Source organism: Strix aluco, chromosome 3 (assembly GCF_031877795.1).
Source record: "Strix aluco isolate bStrAlu1 chromosome 3, bStrAlu1.hap1, whole genome shotgun sequence".
Classification (NCBI taxonomy): domain Eukaryota; kingdom Metazoa; phylum Chordata; class Aves; order Strigiformes; family Strigidae; genus Strix; species Strix aluco.
The window spans coordinates 11,819,646-11,845,023 of NC_133933.1; the positions used below are offsets into that span (position 1 = coordinate 11,819,646).

At 47.2% G+C, this 25,378-nt stretch overlaps 1 protein-coding gene across 3 annotated transcripts in view; it reads right to left on the minus strand.

Annotated features, from left to right (window-relative positions):
- Positions 1–13,517, minus strand: part of ATL2 (atlastin GTPase 2) — a 41,299-nt gene extending 27,782 nt beyond the window's left edge. For 2 of the 3 annotated variants that reach the window (XM_074817382.1, XM_074817381.1), the window contains exon 1: positions 13,381–13,517. In XM_074817382.1, coding sequence (XP_074673483.1) covers positions 13,381–13,441 — 61 coding nt within the window. In that variant the 5' untranslated portion in view covers positions 13,442–13,517. Of the gene's footprint in view, positions 1–138; positions 308–13,380 lie in introns of all 3 variants that reach the window. The other variant, XM_074817383.1, reaches the window with a different exon arrangement.
- Between the last annotated feature and the right edge of the window lie 11,861 nt (positions 13,518–25,378).

The following is a 25,378-nucleotide window of genomic DNA, read 5'->3' on the forward strand; positions in this document are numbered from 1 at the left end:
GACATTGTGCAAGTTAAGCATGTTAACTGTAGAAAAAAGTACTACTGCTCATCCCAGCAGCATAAGCTAACCTGTCACACACTCCTCAGCAGATGTCACAACCTTTTTGGTCCTTTATACTACCTTCTGGCTGCTTACCCTGTTACTCTGTCACTGTCTCAGGCAGCACTGGAGTACTTTGGAAGCCTTTATAGAAGGCTTTGGCATCCTGGGCAGAAGGATCACATTACACTTCCAAGAACTACTTTCAGAGCAGTCTCTCAAAACAATGGTCAGGACAAGAAGTCCCACTTCACAGTCCAGTTTTCTGCAAAAAAAATGCAGCAGCGTTGTAGTAAGTTCTGTAAGTGGTTCATAAAAGAAGCGTGCTGATAGCACTGTCAAGCCAAGTCAGGCCAGGAGTCAGTGAAATTCACAACATGAAGCCCTACGCCTTAGGGCTCCCCTCCCCCCCAACCTTTCCTCACCTGCTCCAGGACAGTCAGAGTGTACTACTTGAAATTCAGAATTTAAGTGGATTTGTCCTAAAACCCAGTCTAAGGCCCACAGACTGCTTTAGGTTCTTGCAACAGTCCAGTCCCAGTAAATCAAGTATAGAAATGGATGAGGACTAACTTTAGAAGAGGTGGCGTTCACAGAATGACCACCCCTACACTGAAGCGTTTCTAGCCAACTGGACAGTAATTTGGACTTGCAAAGCTCATGGCAGCCTCCTTATATAGGTCTCCATGACAACACATTCAGTACTGTTACAGACACAACTAAAGCAACATATTTTTGTTGTTTTGGTCTTTTTTGTTGGGTTTGTTTGGTTGTTTGGGGGTTTTTTTTGGTTTTGTTTGTTTGGTTTTTTTTATAGTATCCCTTAACACTTTAAGAATTCCAGTTCCACCCTAGTAATGGGGTTATGGACCCCGCACATTCACGCTCAAGAGTGTGGTTGTTTGAGGCACAGCTGATGGCTCCTTGCACTGCATGCAGAACAGCCAGGCAGTGCTGCCTCCTGCCAGAGTACTAAAGACAGGCCAGTAGATTCACCCAACTCGCTCACAGGGTTGGTTTCAATGCTGTTGAAAATCCCCATGTGCACAGAAGACTGGACCTCAGGCTTTTAGTACATACAGAAAAGCCCTCATCTGTCAAAGCATATGGCACTAGAACTTGCAGCACAGTGTTGCTAGCCCAGAAACCTACAGCTCCATTTTCATTTTTTCAAGATGTTCATCTGACCTTTGAAGCTTCTGTACTACTGAACTAACATACCCCAGACTACAGTTGTATCTACACTCTGGCTTGAGCTGATGCAAAGAGATCATCAACTGGACTTATCCCTGAAGTCTGCCATCCATTCAGGCCTATTACTGTGGCAGTTTACTAATCACTCCCTACTTCATTATGGCTTCTTCCAACCTGAATCATTCAATTAAAGCACGCAAGCTAATGCGCAGTTCTGACTCTGCATAACAACTTCCTAACCCAGGTCAACAATCTAGGAGATAAAAAAAGCAATATTGTACAGCAAGACACAGAAGCAGACAGACTTGAATGGAAGCAAATATAGCCAGGAGAAGATACTACCACAAGGTTTCCCTATAAGCTCTTCACTCCACTCAGCAACTACAGCAGGAATCCTATGGACACTATTGACAGCTAAGTATCCAGAACAGGCACCATTTGTTAAAATGCTAAGCCAGATTTTGAGAACAGTAGCTTCTTGTGTATGTACAGACAGTATTTCAACTGAACAAACTCAACTAAATAACCTGCTTCTAAAAGTTTTGCAGTAAAATGAAAATCTAATTCCTGCTTCCCCTGCTACACAGCTAGCAGCTGATGGCCTATTTGTCCTGCAGTATAAGAACACAGAAGTGAGAACAGTCAGCTCAACCTGCACATTACAGAAAATCAGAGACAGCCTGCTTTAAATGCAAGTTTCTCCCTTTAAGCACATTAACTGAGATAAAGCACCAGCATACTTACCTTTAAGTGTCCACCCAAATACAGGCTGAGCTTCTTAAACACATCATTCACATTCTTTAATGACAAAAAAAAACCAAACACTAATTGGTAAACTCAGTTGGTTTTAGACACAATATAGGTTCTTGATCAACAAGCACTGACAACTAGTAATTGCTTCTCTGGACAGTGGGTTGGACACAGACAACTGCACACAGACACAGCACTACATTAAAATAAATTTAAATCCCATTTGCATTTTAGTGGTTTAAGACTTGGATTATGAACAAAGTCTAAACAAGTCACTTTCATTAGCACAGATGGCTCTCATCAGTACTCTTTCCATTTCCTCTATCACAAGGATTGACAAAGACTTCATTCACACTGTACATCTTCAAGCTGGCAGTCTTAATAACTTGTTTGTACAGAAACCTGTATTTGCTGTAAGTCCAACTTTAAATCAAAACTTTCAGTACACCTACATACTTCAGCTCTCAGCATCCCTGAACTCTTTTCCTTGGTACTGTACAGACACCCCATGTTTGTGTCCATAAAAAGCAATCTAAGCCTCCTGCTCTTAGCTCAGTACAGATGCATGATAGGATCCCCCACACATCCGAATGATAAAGCAAGCTGAAGTGGGCTACACTAACCTCAGACCATCTGTCTTGAAATCTTGTTCTACGTCCACGGCCTGAGGGAGTTCACAGCTTGAATCAAAAGCTTAAAATAAGTTATCAGGACTAAACTGCTGCACCACATTTAAATGTAATGCATTCTCTCAGAGCTTCACCGAGGAAATTTTCCTCAGAGAGAAAGGAGACAAACTATTTAAATGTTTGTTTTGGTGTAGTGAACTGAGGAAAGTGTAGGCATGTGTGAACTGAGTTCCAGAGCGTAGAAAAAAAATAGGTTAATCTTCAAACCTTATTTGGACAAGGTAAAAAATCTGGCACATCTACTGGAAAAAAAAAAAAAAAAAATCACTAAAGTCACAAAATTGTCCTCCCCTTTCTTCAGCCATCTACTCCATGCAATAAACTCACAGTAAGACCAACATAGGGCTGCCACAGACCTTAATGCATCACTGTTTTCCTATTGCTGACTAGCAAATACTGCCAAGTAGCTCATTTTAAGGCCAGAAATAATTAAATGTTTTGAATATTTCAGCTATAAATAGGACTGATGAGCTAAGTTCCAAAGACTTGTTTGGATATCCAGTAAGTCTGACAGAGGAGTTAGTGGAGGGGAAAAGCAGCATTTAACTCTCTCTGTTCCCTCAGGGCAGTGAGATGTTAAAGGACAGATCTAGAATTATTACATAAACTGTGAGCAGAAGAGAGAAGTACCTGAAGCTACAATTCTGACAGAGAAGGGGAAAAACAAGATATTCTGATGACCTAGATACCTATGAAGCACCATAACTAATCAAACAATAGGCCTGTCTACTCCTAAGTGCTTTAAATTGTTTCTCTGTTGAATGGTCTGCATGCATGCAGGAGCAGACAGCTCTCCCACAGCTATGCAAAATACTGATAAGCTGGCATTTTGCATTCTCCATTTAAGGGGACAGAAAAGCTAGAGGGAGACTTCATTATAATGAAGAGGTGCAGCAAAAATGTCAACCCTCAAATTCAGCTATTTTCAGCAGATGCATGCAAGTAGAATACCAATAAGTAGAGATTAAGAAGAAAAACAAACCCTGATACAACCTGGTAAGTAACAACAGAAAAAACCTATTCATAAAAGGATTGCTTTTCTGAAAGCACATCATGAACTTCATAAGAAAGATGTTTCTCCATAGCTACAAGGGAAAACTTGGAGGGTAAGGATAGTGACAAAGCATGCTTCTCATCCTTCTTCCACTCTGCCTAAAAATCACAGCTATTATTAGCACACTCACTGAAGGACCTAACAGTATCTCTACCCACAGTGAAGTTTACCAGTACTTTTTCAGCCCCCTCAAAGAATGCTGCTTTAGAATACTATGGCAGATGAAAGCACTAAAAGGCCTCTTCCTCACCTTTTCTCCCCTTTCTTACCCATCCCTCAGGTTCTTGAGAATACACCAGATATGACAATGCCCTAGATCATCCTGGACTCCAGAAATGGCAAGTGAAAGCTCTTCATGAACACTGCAGGCTAACTGGATCCTTACAAGCCACAGATTTAAACCAGGCAGACTTCTGCTTGAATTTCAGAGTGATTTTATTTAATGTTGTTGCGCACCCAAGAAGATTCAATCAGTATTTTCTAATTGGTTTAGGCCATAACTACATTTTACATACCTTGTATGTATTCCTAGTGTCTGCAGCTGATAATTTAAACAATGATCAGCTAATGCAGACCAAGACTTTGAGTGAGAAGGACATGGAGAAAAGAGTAAGGTGAGAGATGCCAACTGCAATTACCCCATGTTTGATCTTTAGATTAGCAGCCAGAATAGGTTCAGCCACCCCCAGCTGCATCTGTACCACAGTCACAGAGGAGCTGAGCAGCAAGCAAAGCAAGTGCTTACTTTCGCTGTACGGGGAGGTACGCCAAGGGGTCTGCTTTCATACTCATTGCCAGGATGAACAAGCTGTCAGGAACACCAACAAGTTTAAGGAAACAGAGCAAGCCAAAGAGGCTTTAATTTTTCCTTTTTAATCAAACCATGCTTCTAACAATCTGAAGCTTCTAAGCAAAAGTGATCTTTTAGCCCAGCCTCCAGTCTACACTCAGTTTTGCACCTCCCTTTTAGTACATGCAAGCTAAGAGAGCCTCCCATCCAGCTTTTCCAGCACTGAACTCCACAATTCTGTTTTAACACTACATTTCATCTCAAAGAATAAAGAGAGCAGTACAGGGAGTGACTGAGTTTACCTTAAGAAACTGCTTTCTCTGTATCACATAGCTAGCAAACCTGATACAGTAACTACCTTCAGACACCTTAATGGAGTATTTCAGTTCCTCCTCCCTCTCCCTTCTCAACTGTTCTTAATCTGGTAGCATCACTAACACACTCACCTGATGAAAGGGAAATGGGACCGGGGGAAACACAACATGTGCCAACACAATTAATGCCCAGATCAATGTGAATCGAAACAGGAGAAGTCCCACACACAGGGAGAACTCAAACCAAAAAAAAAAAATTTTACATTTTCCATGTGTTCACTTCACTTCCTTCCGCTGAAGGAAGATATTTTTCTCACACAGGTACAACAAAAGTAGTTTTCATCACAGTCCCTGCTGCTAAGAACATAGAGAAGGAGAGCTGGATTGCCATATCACTTTCCTCCAATTAACTCATAATTGATACTGCACCTAACCATGTCCATATACGTCAGAGCCCTGTACCTACTCTTCACAACTCCTGAATCTCTGCCAGGCATCATTGTTGTTGCTGCACAGAAGTCCCTTGCTAAGGCAACAGCTCAAAGTACATTTATTCTGCCAACAGGACAGTGCCAGTAACTGCCTCCTCCTCCTCTCCCCTGCTGCCTCTTCAAGCCTGTTTCACTAGCAGTCTTAACCACCCACTCACACAAGGGCTCTCCCACTCTTTCCCATTTCCAGCACCACACAGTACAGTACCACACTGCTTTTCCTGCTAATTTTGCCACATACCCAGCACTGCTGAGAGTCAAGTCAGCTAAACAAACCAAACCAGTAGAAAAAGCAAACCAATATGAACAGTTTTCTACAAACTATCACCTCATGAGAGTCCAGTGAGCACTGGAACTGAAGACTAACAAAAAGCAGAGCTTACGCAGCTTCATCTGCAGGGCACAGGGTCAGTTCAGCTGTACTGCTGAACAGTAGTAGAGGACTGCTGCCCTCTGTGTTGGCACCACTGTCCTAGGTCCAGGCACCAACTTATCTTGAACAAACACAAGGTGATGTGCTGTGCACTCTACAGCCTCTGAAACAGCTGCACCAACACAACTGAGGAGGCAAAAGCTGCTTGAGTGGGCACTGGTGCCAAAAGAAACCTTCAGCTTTGTGACTACAACCTAGTTAAGCTGCAAAACTTCTCCAGACTCAGAACTCACAAGCACAGTTAAGAAGCATGTCCATGTGGAGACTGACTTAGTGATATGTGATAACACTGCATAGATGGGTAGACAACTGGGCTGTAACTAGATCAGACTGTGTGTTGCCAAGGATTTGTCTAGATCTGAAAGAGTTCAGACTTAGGCTGGGCTAGCCAACACATTTGTTAACCTCCACTTAACAACGAGGTTTCCTTTCTTTGCAAATGGAGGTTAACCCTGGTTTCAGTTTTGTCAATAACACAGACTAGGTTGTGTGACTGATGGGAAGACCTTGAGTTTGGCACTAGCATTCCCTTGGACCTGCTAAGACCTGCCTCTACTAAAGAGTAGATTAGAAGAATTGCAATTTCAAAATCACCAGTTGTCACAAGAACACTGTAGAACACACTTTAGTAGCTCAGTTCCACAAAACAAGCACCTTCTTATCAGTTCAAAGGGCTCAAGACTTACCTGCTTACCTAAGCTTCTTCAACATCATTCATGACCCTTGCTACCACAGAAACCTCAGCCACTGCTAGCAAAAGAAAAGTCTTAAGAGGAGCAGTTTTGGGTTTTAAACAGTATTTTCCTGAGACAACAAATGCTGTTGTTATGTGTACATTAACGGCTGCTGGCCAGTCAAGCCCAGCAGCGAGTACAGCATTGAGGGGAAAACGAAGAGAGTAATCCCAGAGGCAAGGCAAGCCAAGCCACACTATCCTCCTGAAAGGAACAAACACAGAAAGGGAGCTGGTTACTACTTCTCTTTATGTCCAGTTCTCAGACTAGTCTGAATACATCTAGCCAATCTAACTGCTTTTCTACAGGACAGTACACCAGACCATATGTTGAGACTACAAATGGTTTACTATTCATCTTTCACTTGGGTGGAAAAGGAAGAGGGAAATACAACTGTCTGAAGACTATGTTTAACACTCCCCTCCAACCAACAGTTTAGTCTTTGTAGATCATATTTGTCCTCATTCTGTGTATGCATGAAATCTGTCCTTGCAGTGCATAGAGGACAAACACTGGGGAAAAAAGTCTAGGTTTAGAAGATGAACCCAAACAGAGAGACACACCAGTGTGCTGCTCTTTAAAGCTCACAAAAGCTTAATCTAGTCAGTTCTAATGCACTACAGAAGTCAACAACAGACTACAGAACAGCTCAGTTTGGTATTTGATTAATGAAACGGTGATATGCCTGCCACTCAGTACTTAGACTGAGACTCTAAGAATAACATTCAGTCTATCACAAGCCAACTTCCAACCTCTTCAAAAGCACCAGATTGCATCTGAAGGGTCTTCTCAAATAAGCAGGATTCCTAGTAGCATCTGAAGGTTCCACAAGTATTTAATTGCATCTGCTATCTAAGTGTTCATAGTGAAGAGAATGTTCATTTTTCCATTGAAAAAGTTAAGCTTAACAGCAGAAGTAGCATTTCTTAATGCTCCTATCACTACTATTATATTTTGAAAGATTTTTTTTGGCCTTTTAAATCTCAGAGCATAACATGTGGTAAGTTTTCAGTAGCTACTTATTTCTGAAGTACTATTAGCTCTAGAAAATATCCCAGTTCTGTGTCTCAGTCCCAAAGGCATTACTTACCGCACTTTTCCAAACAACTTCTGTACTAGTAAGTCTGACATACTGGCATTTAGAAAGATTTCCTTTTAAGTATTTTGTACTGCATTCCCTCCCTCATCCTCATGACAAGCTTAAGACTTTGTTGATTGGAAGATAAGTGATAACTGTCTTGGGGGTAGCTTTAAGGCCATGTTTAGAATCACACTGCTGTTATTAACAAGAACAATTCCTTAGTATTAGTTCTGAAATACAAAGCATTTAAGAACCTCGTTATCTTAAAAGTAAGATGACTTCTTGTTTTAAGAAAGTGATTTGGTTATATCAAGAACGTTAACCTAAATTTTCTACAACGGTTGTTTTCACTACTATTTTATGTCTAAGCAATACATCAAAAGGAAGTCAGGCTTCTGCCTCCACGCTGAGCGGTTCATGCACTCTGAGTGACTGTTCCTCCCCTGAAATCAGTACTGTGATGACTTCCATATTAGGCAGAGAATTGATAGATGGTACCTTTTGTTTCCCAATTGTTTAGGGTTCCCCAGGTAGATCACACTACACAGATCAAGATAAATGAACAGCCACAAGTAAAAGCCAGAAGACCCTTTCTTACATTTACCTGAGGAGTTGAAAATGAAGCAGGGGTTGAGGAGGAGAGGGGAATAAGACATAGTTTGCAGAAAAGTAGTATCATAGGATCGGGCTTATGGAGACAGTTAAAATAACTGCACTTATTCTTCCACTCAGGCGAGAACAACTTTTCCAAGTACATACAACATAAAAGAGGTAGTCCTAACATGTCAGTACAAGCAGTTGACACATGTTCTCCAACAGGTTTCTATAACTTTCAACCCAAGTTAAAAAAGCAAATCTTATTTTCCTGGAATCATTATACAACACATCGCTCAAAAGACACTTCAAATAATTTACTGAGACCAGTAAGAACTTGTGAATCCAATACGACTATCTCTAAGGCAATGGTGCAAAAATTATTATGATTTGACACTAACAACAAACTGGAATGCGATTCTGATCTCACTTGAGCAACAACTGCATAAGAACAAATTAAGTTCTATTCTCAAATACCAGTTTCCTGGAAATTACATTCTACACTCCATGCCTGTAATCTGTACAACACTATTAGTTCAAGTCTTCAACTCCACTGCCTTCCAGGTTTTGGCTTCTACTTCAGTCTTTTAAGAGAAACCTGTGAAGACTTGCAGTAGCACACAAACTCCACCTTGCCATGAAGAAATCACTGGTATGTAGGGCTGAAAATGCAGTCATTTGCTCATTATCTGCACTGAAAACAAAGCTAGAAATACACCTAGAACAAGAAAAATATATTAGATGAGACATCTCCCTTCCTAGCAAAAGTATATCAGAATATCCCTCATACCATACACAAGCCGTAAATAGAGGCCCAGTAACCAAGCTGTTAAGCCGAGTCCTTTTCCCAAAAGGCACTTTGTGCAATCTTACAGCTTTGGCACTTCTCTTATCTATTCCTCCAGGATGCAGAAGAGCAGGGTGAGTCTTTCAAAAGAAGCTGGTCTTTCATAAATCATTTCTGCAGAGGCCCAAATGGACTTCTCTTTCACATTATATTTGATTTCTTATTAGCCGTGCTCATGAGTTCATCAAGCTGGCCTCAAATCCAATACCCAGCTTACCTGCATTCACTCAGGTTAACTTTTGTCAGACTACCTGGGATGCTATATGGCTCAGTAATGCCACCTTTGGTGTCAAACATTCTGCTTCAAGTTTTTTCAACCTTGAAGAGGAGTCAGCTACTAACCATTATAAAATTGGCACAGCTGTTTTTTCTGTTTAGTTAATAGAAAAGGGAGAAGAGACTTATTTAGCTTCACAAGTCACACTGGGCACAAAGATCTACTATTCTCACACTAGAATGAGATACAAAGTAGTCTTGTTACCTCAAGGAGTAACATTCCCATGGAGCAGCTGGAATTCTCAGTGATAAACTCCAGGCAAAGTAACTAGATAGCTTTAGGATATGTAAGCACATAAACAATCTGCTATGGAGGTAATTCATTAAGTGAATTTACCAGCTACAGCACTATAATGGCATATGTAAGCTCCCTCCCAAATGCAAAGGGAGAAGAGTAAGCTCCTTGCTTTCCTGCAGAGTGATAATTCCAGTTAAATACCAACAGGTAGCTACGTGCCTAGCACTAATTTATACCCTGGGTCATCTGCCAGTAACTCATTCATACAGCTACAGAATACAATGAGTGTTACCTTCAAGTCTTAGAAGATAAATTCAGTCAAATAAGAATTAACAGTGGGGGAGGAAAGACAGATCTTCAAATTCCTCAGATTTCATTCCAGGTTTCTTAAGTCGACCAAGGATCTACTTCTGAATTTAAATGCCTGAGTTCCTCTGACTTTTATATTGAATGTGCTTCAAAAAGCATGCTTAGCAAGCACATAAAATGTTGCTTTCCTGGAAATGGACATTACACAAAGCATATTATTTCAGAAATAAACAGAAGTTAAAGGTCAGACAAGTTAGCTACCAATGCCCTCGGAACCTCAGTCCCTATAATGTATTAATTTGCTGCCAGAAATGACTTTATTATAACCCTTGTCCTAACAGACACCACTCATTTCATATCAGTCATTTCTTTGCAGCTAACTGAAATAGCAGACATCGATCTGAGCAATGTTTTCACATATATTTCAAACCTGCTCATCTGTTTGGTCTGATGTTTCAGATACAAATCCTAACTCCATAAATGTATTCATGTAAATCAACACCCTACACAGCACTGTGACCTCAAAATCAGCTATAGGATGAAATAGTATTCTTCAGGTCGAGAACAACCTTCCAAAAACAAAGAAAGCTACTTCCATCTTTCCTCCAGGACATCTCAAGAAGTTCAGGTTGCTGAAAATGTTTTGCAAAAGAGACCCAGTCATTCTCCAGTAAGAGTGAAGTCTTAAGAACCAATGTATATTCCAAAAACTTTCAGCTGTTTACAAATGACAAATACAGCAGGCCTGCCTATGCAGAAGCTTAGAAAATATTTTTGTGCCTTGTTCACCTTAGATAGTTGAGGTTAAAGACAAAAACCTTAAAATATTGATTAGTATAGCAAGTTTGAGAAATTAAAGCAGGATTTAGCAAGAAGTTGGAAAAATACACTCAAACTGCAGCTTGCAGATCACACTGTAGGCAAAGCATGCAGCCACAGTAAAAACAAAGAAACAATTCAGTCTGATTTTAAAGTTTAAGCCCTCCCATGCAAAGGCTGCCATGCTAGGATATCAAAAAATCATCCTCAGGAGAGGGACTGTTCATGACTGCAATGCAGTAACAAAAGCAACTTCAAATCTCACTTTTCTGTGTAAAGTGAAGTTTAACTTAAACTTGGCAGTTTTCTTTATGAATGTCCTGGGAACAGTTGGAAACTTTTACAGTCTACTAACAACAGGCACAAAGTTAAAACTAGTTTTATCATAGTGCTGAAGTGAAACCTGAGGATCCAGCTTCTGCTGAAGACTAACACCACTATGGTTCACTACCAAAACAAGAACGCAGAATTTAATTTACCTGCATTTCTGTCTGCTTATTACATCTGGTTTTGCAGTTGGGCAAAACTTGAAGTTGGAGAGGATGTGATACTTTTATCAGGAAAAAAGTGCTCTTCTGTTACATCAGAGGAAAATCCCCAGCTCTCCTCCCTCCAACAGACCCAGCTCTTACCCAGCCTAGTCAGCTTGAGGTAGTGTCCCTATTCTTACTAGGACAAGAAAACAATCCCTCATCTATCACAGTATCTTGCTCCAGTCAGTGGTACTTCATTAGCATAGTCAGTAAGCAAACATTAATTACTGATATTTTAACCAAAACACAGGGACTGTAGTTGGTACAAGGCACCTGAGAAGTATCAGCACTTCTGCGAGACCTGGCTCAAGCAATCCCGTCCACCTAACATGAACAAGAGCTGCTTCGTTTGCCTCCTAAAGCGGGAAAGACTGTCGTATTTAAAGAAATGCTTTTATGACAGTTCAGGTAAAACTCTTCTGTGCTAGAAATATTTGAGAAACGTCTTTAAGTTACAGGCAGGTAAACCTGAAAAGGAAGGAATACAGCCTTCCTCAACCCCACTCCCTGCTTTCGAAAGAATTCTATTTGAAACACCACAGCTATTATTTGGGGAGGAACTGTAACATCATTAGTGACTTTAGGGCAAGCTAGGACATAACAGCTGTTAAGCAACACTTAGTAATGGTACAGGAGGAGTTACAGGCCCCTCCTGTTACATTTCTCTTCTTGTAACTATTCCAATCTATCACTCTGCTGCATTTCATTGAATAGAAAGCTCTTCTGCAGGCAGGCACAGACCATACATAGCTATACATGCAGATCCTATCAATTAAGTTGTTCCATGTCTAAAGTACTTAAGTGACACACGCGTGCTTCCACCACTAATGATGACACAGCTACTTTAAAGGCCATTTATTACATGTGGACTGGCACTTTTATGACCCTGAGAAAGTTACGCAATAATCTAATCTATTAAACTACATAGTGGTCAAAACACAGAGAACCATCAAAGAAAATTCAGCAGTGCTAGGAAGGGAGAAACCAGTACCCAAGCAATAAAGCAGCACCACAACCTCAATTTCAATCTATGGACTCTTTTAAATTATTAAAATTGCAATGCAGCCAAACACAATCAAACATTTCCACATGCTCAAAAGCACTGACTTGTCCTCCCTACAAAAAAAGCAGAGTAGCCACTCCACACCTACCAGTTTACAGTGTGGCTACATTTCCCAATCTCTAGTTGGCTTCCAAATGAAGCAATTGAAATCAACAGAAGCACATGGCATCTGCTAAACTTTGTTTAATCGTGCCCAGTCCAATCGTTCTGCTTCCAAATTTGAGTTATACAACAAAGACGTTAAAATAGTTCAGTGTTCTAGCACAGCGCTAAAAAACTCACAGGATTCAACATAACGTTCAAGTTAGTACAGTCTTCACAAGTCCCAGATCCCACCTCACGCGGACTATAGCAGAGAGAGTGTTATAAGCTCTTCGCTTTTAAGATATTCTTGAGAAATAACCCTATTTTAAAAAACATACTGCGCAGACTCTGGCACATCTGAGGCTAAACACCACGCCAGAGACACGTCCCATCACCACCAGAGAACAGCACTGACGGTGGAGAGCACCGGGGCCATACGGGGGACGGGCCAACGCAGATCAGCCACCTCCTTCCCTGAGCTGCCCAGCGCTGCTCCCTTCGCAGGTGGACGTGGGTCCGGAGGAAGCAGGCATCCTTCGGGCTGCTCCGCTCCGGCCCCGGGACCGTGCCAGGCGAGCGCCCCGCGGCCCGGGGGCCTCTGCCGGGCGGCACCAGCCGCATTCCGGCCCGCTCCCCCCGTCATGGACACACGGGCGGGCGGCGGGGCGGCCCGGCCGCGCCGCAGCAGGGAATAAGGTCACCGACCGCCGATCCCCGGCCGCCCCCGCCCCGGTGCGGGCCGCCGTCCGCACAGCGGGAGGCCCCGGCCGCTGCAGGGAGAGCGGGGTGACCCCGCTCGGGAGCGCGCAGCGAGCCGAGCGAAGGGGCCGCCGCGCCGGCTCCCCCGCCGCCCCTCGAGGGCAGGCGCCGGGGCTGGCGGCCACCCCCGCCATTTTGAGGAGGGGGGAGACACCGGGGCCTCCCCCGGCGCCGCCCGCCAACAGGTCCCGCGGTCCGGCCCCACGTCGGCGGCGGGGGGGGGGCCCCGCGGGTAGCCCCGCCGCCGGCCCGCGGCTGCCGCCGCCCACCTAGTGGGGCGCGTTACCTGCCGGGTCGGGCCGTTGGCGGGCCGGACCCGCGCGCCGCGCCGCGTCCCTCTCCGCCATCTTGTCCGGGTTTAAAATTAACTCGCCGTGACGTCAGAGCTCCGCCGCGAGACCTTTATCGCCCGGCGGCGCGCGGCACGCGGGCAGGGCGGGTCCTAGCGCCCCCCAGCCGCTCGCGCGGGGCGAGGCGGGGCGAGGCGGGGCGAGGCGGGGCGGGGCGGGGCGGAGCACGGCGGGGCGGGGAGTGCAGCTCGCGCCCTGCCACCCTCCCCGCCCCCCCCCCCCCCCCCTTCCCCAGAACGGCGCATGCGCGGTCACTCCCCGCCTGCTGCCCTCGCCTGCCTCGCTGCCCCCTGCCGGCGGCGCCGGGCCGCTGGGCCGCGGGGAAAGGAGCGCCGGCCCAGCGCGCGCCTCCGCCTGAGCGGGGAGGCGAAGCCCCACGCGGCGTGGGGGCCTCTCGCCGATGCGGGAGAAGCAAACACACACACACGCAACCCTGCAACTGGGCCCTGCTGCCCGGCCCGGCCCTCCGGCTGAGGGGTGGGGTGTCCCCCTCACGGCCCAGCACCCCACCATCGAAACGACATGGAGTGTGCAGGGTTCAGCAGGGGACTTAGTGTTTGGGGCAAAGGGATGAAGATGGCACAGCAGGACAGAAGGCCCCAAGGCCACACGAACCACCTCAGGGTGAGCAGCCCTCGGGGATTCCTCACTGGCCATTGGCATGATGCTCTCAGCGCAGCTGATTTGTGCAGAAAACGCAGCCAGTGTGCTGCGAGGCCCATCCCTTAAGGCTCCCTGATGGCATCCACCTCTGCCTGCACTGCACTCTCACCCTGCTGGGCCCTCACTTCCCTTTTCCACCTCTGTTGGGCCACAGGAAAAGCCAGGAAAGGGATCCAAGGGCTCTGCATTTCCAGCAGTAACACCAGCTCCTCACTCTTGAGTTCTCGCTCACTGTGGCACTGCTGCTGCACTTGGGCTGGAAACACACAGAAGGACAGCTCTGAATCAGAACAAGCCACACAAGTTCCCAAGGGACCAAACATTCCTGCAGTTTCTGGGTTTTGTAAGTCTTGTTCCTCTAAACCCAAACTGACCTTACACTGTCATTTTAAAAGGCCAACTTTTAAAGCTAGTTTACTGCACAAAGGTTTTAGGTCTGTGAGGTCCTTTCCTATTGCTAAAGGTCATGTAAACCTTCACAGTCAAATTGGTCAGTGTGACCTTGTCACTTGTTGCAACAATGCATTTGTCTGATAAATCAGCACATGAAGTAGGCAACAGATTTGCAAAAACCCACCTCACCGTGGTAATGGTCTCTGTAGAAACCATTTTTCTCAAAGTCTTGAGTCATCTCTAGGTATTTGGTCCTGGAGATGCAGCTTTTGAGGGACGGCAATCTAAAAAACAAGCAGAGCTCAGTTCTGCCTAAACAGAGTTGGAGGGAAAGCTTAGAAGAGATCTTCAAAGGAAAAACCAATAAACTTGTTGTGGCACCTGGAAGTGCTTTCCAAACCTTCGCTAAACCCCGCTTTTGGTCCTTTACTACTAAGATAGTCTTCCTAACAGTGGGGTCCATTACACTGGGTGCTATGCTTACAGTGTCAGTCCTTGCCTCAGAGAGTTTAATGTCTAAAACACATTAAAAAAATATTTAAATATCAAAAAGGTGCTGTAATCACAGCAAGTAAGAACTGCAGAAGGATACAATGATCAAACCATATCATATATTCCATTCCAGTTATGCCACTTGTAATAATAAAATATGCAATGCTGTAAAACTGTCAAGAACTTTATTATCCTAGATTTACATCAGCATAAATGGAAGCAGGATTCAACCCCTTTGTACAGAAGTGTTGGTATGAATGCTAGAAAAAAAAATTTGCCATTAGCCTTTTGCAGTTTAATACCCTCTTACTTACTTGCAGAAAATGAGCATGCCATTGCCTGTCCTTCTAACCTCCTCCCACGTCAAGAGGAAAACCTTTCCTGACATCAGAAAGAAGGCAGAGCACACTCTACATACAGAGGCATTTCAGAGAGACACAGGAAATCAGACAAAGGGAAATACCTTGAATTAAGAAGCTAGAAACAGTGTTAACTGACAAACAGCAGCTCAGCAGTATGAAAACTAAAAAACTGAGGGGAAAAAAACCCACAATACTGAAGAAGTTTCTGTTCTGTTGTTAGTAAACAGCATTGTTTCTGGTCAAGTCTGGAACAGTTTACACAGGGAAGAGTTTGAAATAGTGCATCTACAGACAGATAAATTTCTGTTCCATGTGACAGGATTTGCTGCTGCTGTAATGTGAGAACAGAAGTCAAGAACTTGAAGATCAGAAAGCTCAACCTTAATTCTGTCCTTTTATGTTTGCAGGAAGGAGGGAGATGTTTTCTGAGCTGAGGATTTTGCTATCAATGTCATCTCCTGGCCTGCAAAGGTCCCAGTCTCTACCACGCTCCCAGCTGCATGCCTCTTTTCTCTAAACCAGGCTATGGAAGGAGCTGGCTCTGAAACTGCTTAAGCTACCCATGGATTTGGCCTGAAAGGACCTCAGGAGCAACTGCGCAAACCATTGGCAGGCTGTGGGGGAAGGGACCTCCAGAGCAGGAGCATGTCTAACCCATAAGTGCAGGTTGGGCCAGTAGTCCCCTCAGCCAGCAAAGGCACAGTTTTGCACTATAGACAGCATCTTCTCCTGGATTTGGCCATGCTGTTTGAAAAAACTCTGCTGTCCCAAGCTTGTCCCAAACTGACTTTGGGCCAGTCAACATAACCAGTGTCACCAGTGTTCAGCCACTCTGCTGGGAGAGCTGTCCCCTCCCTGGAAGGGAAACAGATCCACCACAATGTCTCCTGGCCTCAGACAGCATGGCATGGCAGGGGACAGGACGGTCCCTGACCCACACAGCCAGAGGCATGCACCAGACGCTAGAAAAGGCCAGATCAGACTCAGGTTCTTTATGCCTTCTGCATAAAATCTTTATCCCTGTCAGCTAACCCATGCAACTGGGTTTAAGGTGACCTGCATGATGACAAATCTGTAAGCCAAACACCCACCTGAAGTACACTGAACACCACTCCTGGGCTGGGGAACACAGCAAGCTCCCATCCTGAAGGGCTGAGGGTCCTCAGATGAGCTGGAGAGGTCTCTCTTGGTGCTACTGCACTTACCAACATCTTTCCTCAGCTGATTCAGGCTGTAGAGCCCAAACTAGTGACAAGGTGAGTCGCAGTCTTCCGTCCAGGCTATGCAGCACTGCAGGCAGCTGAGGACAGACAGCTGCAAGGTGGAAGTGGTTCTTCTGGCAGCCCCCACCATCTGCAGCAATAAGGTGCCTCCAACCCCTTGGCTGCAGTCCCTGGGGCCACCCGGAGCTTCCCAGGGGAGACGTCTGGGGAGGCAAGGAGGGGTCAGCACTGCGAACAGCCAGGACAGATGGTGGTCAGCCGCCCTCCCACCAGACACCACCAAGCAACCTGCATCATTCGGGCAAGCCTGAGATATCCTATCAGTCTCCCATGAGGAAATCCGCCTGGATCTTGCTCCCAGAGGCAAACACATGCCCTTACAGAGTTTGGACAAGTCCTGCAAGGCATCTCGCCTTGGTTTTCTCTGAGAAGCACCCAGGCTGTGGCACCACGGCTCTGCTACTCATGGGCTTCATGTGCTTATGGCTTCCCAGCTGTAGCGTTCCTCCCCTCTGCACGGTGCCAACAGGCATTGGAGGCTGCGCTGCCCACCGAGCCCCTGCCCTCTCTGCAGCTGGACCCTCCTGTTGACTCCCCTTTCCCATCACCAATCGCTGCACCCTGTCCACACACAGAAACACACTGCTTGGTCCTGCCCAGCCTGGCTGGTGTCTGCCTCACCACCTCTGCAAGGATCTCAGCCCCACAAACAGGCAAGCTTGGTTTCCCATGCATTTTTTCTGATGTTTGCCATTTCCTGAGAACATCTCCCTCAGACTCAGAGGTGTCTTCATCTGTCATGCAGGTGGTCTAAAAGTGTCACTAGAGAGTACCCAGCACAGCCCCGAGTTTGTAGTGACCTCCTGTGTGTTTGCGTGACCTGGGGCTCACCCAAGCAAGGACAAGGTGGGACTCAGCATGGATTCAAACCTGGTTCTCCCTGCAGAGAGCTCCAAGGAAGCTGAGAGGCTGTTAGGAGCAGAAAGCAAGTTGGGAAGGAGGGGAAAAAGCAATCTACCAAATCTCCTAAACCCGCAGCTATCCCACATGCCCAGAGGAGATGTCTCCTTAGCTGGCAGCAGCACACATGCTCAAGAGACGGAGAGCAGCCCCTCGCATACCACTCATTTATATCAAGCCGAGTGGGAGACACGTCCCGTTCTCCTCTGGTTATGACTCAAGAGCTGCTCCTCTGGGGAGGAAGGATGAAATAACATTGAATTTTAGCTGTTGTCAGAGCAGCTCAGAGCATGTTGCTAGGCACCAGCTGCAGGAACTGACTGCAGGTGCTTTCGCAGGAGGGGTTGGGCCCGTTTATTGTGCTCTTCCAGTGCAGCTGAGTGCCAAATACTTTAGAAACAGGCATAATCCATTCTCAGCCTTAAGGAGCTATTGCACAGTTTCCCCAGGATTAAGGGTTTAAATCAAGGGGCTGTAGTACAGCCAGGGGAAGGGGAGTGGGCAGACTCCAGAGCCACGGTTACCCTGCAAGGTGTGTTGGGGGGCTCTCTGGGATGGTGATACACCGCCTGCCTGTGGAGGTGAGAGCCTTCTCCCACATCCTGCCCTGTCTTCCCTTATCAGGGTGATCAAAGCCTTCAAAGGATTAAATGGCTGAGTAATTTTCTTCTGCTCCTGGAAATGAAGCTCTGTAGCCAGCTGAAGCTTTCATGTGCAAGTGTTTGCTCAAACAGACTCCTCTCATTTGGGACTGTATAAACACAGCACGATTTGCATCTCACTGTTATGCAAGAACACAACGAGATGAGGCTGCTTTTAAAGCTCGACTCCCATAGAGGTTGGGTTGCTGCTGAGAGTGCCAATTCACCTGCAAGCCCCAGGGCTGCCCCTCTGCAGCCAGCGTGCTGCCTCCAGCCTCATGCGAAGGACACATCTGCCTACCTGCTGCCTGCTCAGCAGAGATTTTTGACCTGCCTCTCTAAGAATGAGACCAGCTCTGCTTCTGGGGAGTATGCACACGTGTTATATGCCAGGATGGTGAAATAGCAGGCTATAAACTGCTTTTTCTCACCTGACCTGGGCATTGCTAAGCACCTCTGGGGTTCAGGTCCCCTTAGTGGCACTTCCCGATGGCTCCTTAGGCCATCAAGGCCACCACAGCGAAAGAATTTTTCCACACCCCCAGAATCTAGCTCCCAAACCTCTTGTCCTAGAAAAAGAGCAATTGCTCCAGCTGTCACTTTGATGTCCATCAAACATCTTGCAGAGATAATCACACCAGCCACTGAACCTGCACTGTCTCCCTCCAAGGCACAGACCTGCATCTGCTTTGCTGGCACAAACAGCAAGGCACTTGGCTCAAGGAAGGAAGAATCCCTTGTGGTGCCTACATGATTGGTGATACCATGCTTCAGTCCACACTACTAGTGCTTTTTCCATATGGTGCAGCATGCAAAAGTCAGGTTACCAGAGACAATGTGGGATGAGAGGAAGTATTTCGCCATCACAGACGCATCGGTGTCAATTCAGAGTCTCACTTGGAAAAATGCTCTGTAGACATTTTATTCTTTAATATAATAAAATAATTTTAAGCTGATTGCCTAGTGTGCAGTGGGTATCTGCTAGGAAACACTCCTATCAGCTTTTAGAAGAGGATATTTGTCCTTGCAGCTTAACTGATCTTTCCTATCGCAAGCCAACTCCTCCTCTACAGGGCAAAGCATCACTGTGTGATACTGATTAGAGTAAAGCGGTGCAGCTTTACACCCAGGGAGGTTATTTTGCATTGAGCCCTGGGCAGGCAGACCTGGCTCCTGGTTGCATGTGGGGTTGAGTATGATTGCCCTGGCATATAAAGGGTGCTAATTACACAGTGGAGTTTATTTGCATCCTTTGCAGCTACATGACTCTGACTCCCCGGGCAAGATTTACAGGTCCTCACAAGGAGGCGGGTGGTTTATTCCCAGGGTTTCACATGGTTTCTTCCTATGCAAGTCCGGACTAGCTGCACAAAGGTGAGTTGTGGTTAGAAGAGGGATTCCACTGTGAATTCCCACAGCGCCAGAGAAGCTGAGTTACAGCTCTCATTGCTCTTTCCTGGAAGGCAACCCCCCTCCAACACAGGGCCCCCACACACACCCTTGGATGAGGCTGCATCAGCCCATCGCTCCGTCAGGACTGTTTTGGACACAGTTTAGCCACACGGTCACGGCCCACCCTGCCCAGCTCAGGGGGAGTTCTGGACTAGCATGGGCTGCCCTGCCAAGGGCTCAGCTACCTCAGAGACACAGTAGCTGTCAGCAGGAGCCAGCATGGGACATGATGACAACAGCACCCACAGGAAACCCCAGGTCAGATGGGGACCTGAGCTTCTCCCACCAGCATTGTGGATTTATGAGAGGACACCTGGAGCAGCAGCACCTTCCAGGGCCAGGATGACTGCTATACCCTGCTCTGAACCAGGCCTGGATCTGTGGCACAATCCTTAACACACTGATGAAACTGGATCCAACTCTGGCATTGAATCAAAGCCTGGGGCAGAAAGACCAGACCTGTTCTGCCATCTGCGTTTCCAAGTTCAGTCTGGCCTCTGGAATGTGCCTAATCTGGCTAGATTAACGTGTGAATTTAATTAGATTTAATCTACTGTCAACAAAATCTAGAATACGCTGTAGAAAAATGGTGTTTAATCTTTCTCCAAGCCTCTTTGTATGCGTCTGAGCAGGGGGCCCACAGCATAGCTATGGGCAATTGCAATGCAATGAGAAGCCAAGTTTTAGCAGTACCCAGAGGATGGGGCTGAGATCAGTGTCCCATCATCTTGTTATCTGTGGATTTGTGCCAGTCTGAATCGGAGCTTCTCCTGCCCCAAAACCTCGCTGTGTAATAGAGAGCATGGGGAAGGCAGAGGAATGTAGGGAAGGCATGGTCACAGGGGCTGGTACTCGTTGACGCCAGCCCTGCTCCTGGGCTTGCTCGAGAGGCAGCAGGTCTTGTGTCGATGGGGTCCCCACGTTCATCTCAGTGACCCCAGGAACTGCAGAGGGCTTTGCTATTCTGCTGGCTCCAGGGGAGTTTCAGCAGCTGCAGGTCCACCCTCGCCAAGCTGAAAAATGCACTCCCGTGGGCCCGGTGAGTGTGTTGAAATACAGGCAGCCACTCCAGTGCCACCAAAGCAAATTACACGTGTTTTTTGGGAAAAACACAGTGCCAGGTTGCTGCTGGGGACTGCTCATCGAGAGCACCGCTGGGTCCTCCAGGAAGACTGTACAACAGATTCAGGTGCTGTCCTGTACACTCACTCCGTGTCAGCTTGCTCTGTGCACCCAGTTAGCCACAAAGAGCACAGTATTGCACTGGCTTTGATTCCATTTAGATAGTTTGACAAAAGAAGGCTCCAGTGGCTCATCACAAGGAAAAACATAAAATTATTGGAAATATTAATCAGGGGGATATCACCTATTTTGTGCAGCTCAAGTAACGTTAACTTGCGAGAAAGAGAAATAGCGAGAGAAGGAGAGGGAGAAGGCATTTTATTCCTTTCCTGAATCTGCCTGCCCTGGATAAACGTAGCCTGGCTGTAGCAGAGGGCTGGAGGGTTAGCTGCCCAAACCAAAGGCAAATTCATTTGAGATCCAGGGATTAAGATACAATCATTTGATCTCAGATTAAACAGTGGATGAGCACCACAAAGGATAGCTTAAAACATTTGGAAAGGTGTTAAGGAAAATCAAGCCGGATTAAATAACAGAATAGCTGCATTAAGCTAGAATGCCTCCCTGGATCACAGGAAGCCAGGCACCAAAGAGCCTGCCGGCAGGGACAGACAAACACACTCAGTGCCACAGCTCTGCAGCATTTGGGGGCTGAGCTGTATGGGAAGAGTGCAGTAGCTTGCTGTCTGGGGCAGGTGAGTTGTGCAAGTAATGTGGCAGAGCTTGTGTGCCACCCCAGCCCCATCAGCCCCATTTGGAGCTCTCTGGGGATGGCACAAGGGCAGCTCAGGGTCTCCGCTGTCCCAGAGCAACCTCAGGGATGGAGCAGAAGGCACCCAGCTCATGATTCCCGCCAGCTTTGCAAGCAGCGTTCTGGGAGGAACCAGGGCTGCCACGTGGCTGGATGAGAGACATTTGGCTTGTGCATGAGATGCTTCATACCCTCCCAGGCCCCTGGTGCTTCCACACCAGCACTGGCCTCTGGCTGCCGGGCTGATTCTTGGCATGGCCCTGCTGCTGGTGCTACCCTGACCTCCATGCAGGGATATGCAGAGCAAAACTGAGTACCCCAGAGCATCTTTCCTCCACTGACATAGGGCCATGCTGATGCCCTGCTCTGCTAGCACAGCATTCAGGGGGGCAAAACACAAGCGAGGGGTAACTCGAGCTTCCTCAGTGCCGTCCAGTGTTTCTGTTTTCCACCCAAGCTCTCAGTTGAAAACAAGAACTTGCCCTGCCCCACACCACTTTGTTGCTCGTATTGATCCACTATCAGAGTAGCGTGGCCACCTGACAAAAACCCTCATTAGGAAGAAATTATCCAGCAAAAATGGCTACCTAGCTGTAAGTGCATGCTCGAGGACAGCAATCCCAGGGCAGCGAGGCTCGGGCTCTGAGCGCACCATGGCTGCTTCCCAGCCTTGCTTTGGGAGCTTTTGGGAGTTTTCCCTGCCAGTGTGGCTTCTTTTCCTGGACTTGGTCTGTATTTCCTAAGACAAATCAACCAGCTCCCTCAAGCAGCTTCTCATTTGCAGACAGCACCAATCATTGCTAGCCATTCCCAGAGGTTTCCCCATATCCTCCACAGACATCCCTCTGTGGATAGGGCTCCACAGCTCAGCCCCAGCTTTGGCTCCACAGCAGCTTTATGAAATACAGAGAGCAGCCATGAGGCTGGGGGACACAGAGCTGTGCTGGATGGATGCTGGGTCTCTGTCAGGTCTGAGCAAGGTGCAGCAGGAATTGATGGCTGTCAGCTCCTGCTGCACCTTGCCCAGACCCGATGGAGATGCAGCGTCCCCACAACAGGCACAGGTCCCTGCTTGCACCCATCGAGCTACAGCATCCTGCAGATAAACACCAGCCTTTTCTCACAGCAGCCAAAGCCACCTCCCCACTGCAAACTTCGGGCCACTGGCTTTACAAATAGGTTGTGCCCTTGCAAGGCTGGTGCCTCCGTCACCAAAAAGCACCTTGCAACAAGGAACCCCAAGGCTGGGAAGGGTCCAACCGTGGGACTGCCTGAAAGCAGGTAACTGCTTTTCCTTCTCCTTCTTCTTCTTCTTGTCCAGGGGACAGTGGTCCTGCAAACCACAGCCTGTTTTCCAGGCAGCACCACAGCCAGCCGTAGCCCCTGGCAGTGTCCCCAAGTGATTATTTAACAGCGGATTGTATATCAGAGTGGGGCAGATGTTACATTTCTGTCCCTGACTTCAGCCCTGGGACATCTCCCACCCAGAAAACTTCCAGTCTAATCTTTCAGACCTCAGGGAGGGGCAGGCAGCCTTGGGCATCTGACACCATCCTTCAGAGAGGAGTGATCAGTTGGCATGGATAGGCCTTGCTTAGCTCTCCTGGGCACTTGCCGATTGGTTCAGACCCGTATCATTCAGAAATCAATCTAAACCAGGTTCTCCTGAAGTCTCGTTTGAGCAGAGGCAACAAGGAGCTTGTTTCTGACCCTGACTTCAGCCTGCCCCAGCTCTAAGCATCCCCTTTCAGCAGGTCTTGATGGCTGTGAACAGCCCCTCCAGGATTAGCATGGATCTGCTGGGAAGCTGGAGAGGACCCAGTGGGGTCACCAGGCTGATGTCAGAAGACATTGCCTACAGGGAGAGGTGGAGACAGCTGGCTTGGTTAGTTGGGAAGGAGAGGAGGTTGGGGTGATTTAGCAGAAGTCTACAGTGACTTGGAGGGCAGATACAAGGAGGATTGAGCCACAATCTTTCCAGCAGGTCAAGACAATATAACATGAAACAAGAGGCAGAGATTGCAGCCTGGCCAGTTCAAGTAGGGCGTTAGGAAAAACTCCTTCCCCGGAAGGGTGGTGCAGCCCTGAGACAGGGGTTTCCAGAGAGGAGGGGTCTCCATCATTAGAAGTTTTTCAGTCTTAGCTCTGCAGAGCCCCAGCTGCTCTGACCCAGTGTTGGCAAGTCCTGCTCCGAGGGTTGGCTGGATCAGAGACCTCCACGGGCCCCTTCCCACCAGCATTTTTATATGTTTATGATAAGTTGTGTGTCAATTCTACACCAAACTGAGCTGAAATCAGCCTCCTGCCTTCAGCCATACATGCCAACTTACATCGAACATTGCTCTTGTACAACTTACAGAGATGGACCTGCTCAGGGATGCAGCAGGCCACAGAGGATTTTGCAGCAGCCTGAGCTCAGGAGCAGAGTTTACCAACAGCTACAGCAAAAATAGGTTCAAAGGGCAAGATCGAAAATCCAGTATTTAACATCTGTGACTTTCCACAGCTGGGCTGGGGAGCCAGCTGCTGCAATGTAATTAAGTAATTAACCAAGGGACTAAAGAGGTGCAATGCCCTCTGAGGAGCAGGGTGCTGTATTACTGAGACTGATCAGGGCCTGTGTGTGCCAGCGCTGGGAGATGATGTGCGGTGAGGTACAGGGATGCTCCTGCAGTGCCCAGTGAGCAGCGTGGAGAGATGCCAAGTCCATGAGCTGCCACCACACCTGATGCCTCCGCACCCTGTGGCAGCAACCAGCTATCAGAGCTCACCTGAAACCATGTCTTACCAAGTTCTTTGTCAGGGAAGAAAAGAATCAAAGGATGAATGAATGTATTTTTAAGAGGTTACATAAATAATTAACTCCAAAGCTGCCTTATAAATAGGTGGCACAAGCTGTCAGTGCTTTTGCTGAGAGGGGAGCTGGGCATGTAATGCAGAAAACATTTTGGCTGTTTCAAAAGCAAACTGTGCTCCCCTTCAGTAAGTCAAATCTCGGCTGGAGGAAGCAGCTTGCTAGGAATATTTTGATTTTGCAAAGCTAGTCTGCTTCATTTACAGGCAATTGGGAACTGCTTTGGAGCTGGTCCTTGGATCTTAAAAGCCTTGTGTGCAGGCCTGGTGCTTTGCAGCACAAAGGAGGCTTGGGCCATATCCCAGTGTGCTGCTGCTGCTGGGTGGGCTTGGGGGCTGCCCAGCCTTCCTGGGGTGCAAGAGCTCTGTTCTAGCTGGGCAGCGAGGTCTCTGGCTTGGATCAGCTTCTGAAAGAGCCAAGCTAAGCGAGGACACAGGTTGAAGGCAGTTAACGCTACAGGAACACACTGTGGCTGAAGCTGCCATGGCTATGCTTGGGGCCAGCACCCCCTCCGGTGAGATGCAAGAGATGCCTTTGTATGTTGCCTCTGTAGCAAACCAGAGCTGGCAGCAGCCCCCCAAGGGAGGCAGCTTGGGGTCACACTGCAAGCGCAGGAGTCTGGAGGCCAGGGATCGCAGCACGCTCACCATACAGCAGGTTATTTAACAGCTCTGGGGAAAGGGTTTGCCCAGGGAGTGTGTCCGGGTGCAAGTGCTCCCTTATCACATATTCACATGGCTGTGTTTACCAGGCTGTTCCTCCAGCTGTCTGTGAGCAGGAGTTTCTACCCTGCTCAAAGGGCAGGAGCTCACAGTTGCTTTTGCCATCTGATCACACTGCTCCAGCAACACTTTAACCCTTAAGGATAAGCTGCCGTATCGCATGGCAAGGGGTGTTCACCAAGTCACAAGTGTTGGAGGTGTCCTTGATACTTCACATTTGCTAGTAGCCGTGGTTAATAATTGTGCTAGTAGCTATAGTTACTGCACATATGGAGACAATTACAAGGCTTTGAAGCTTG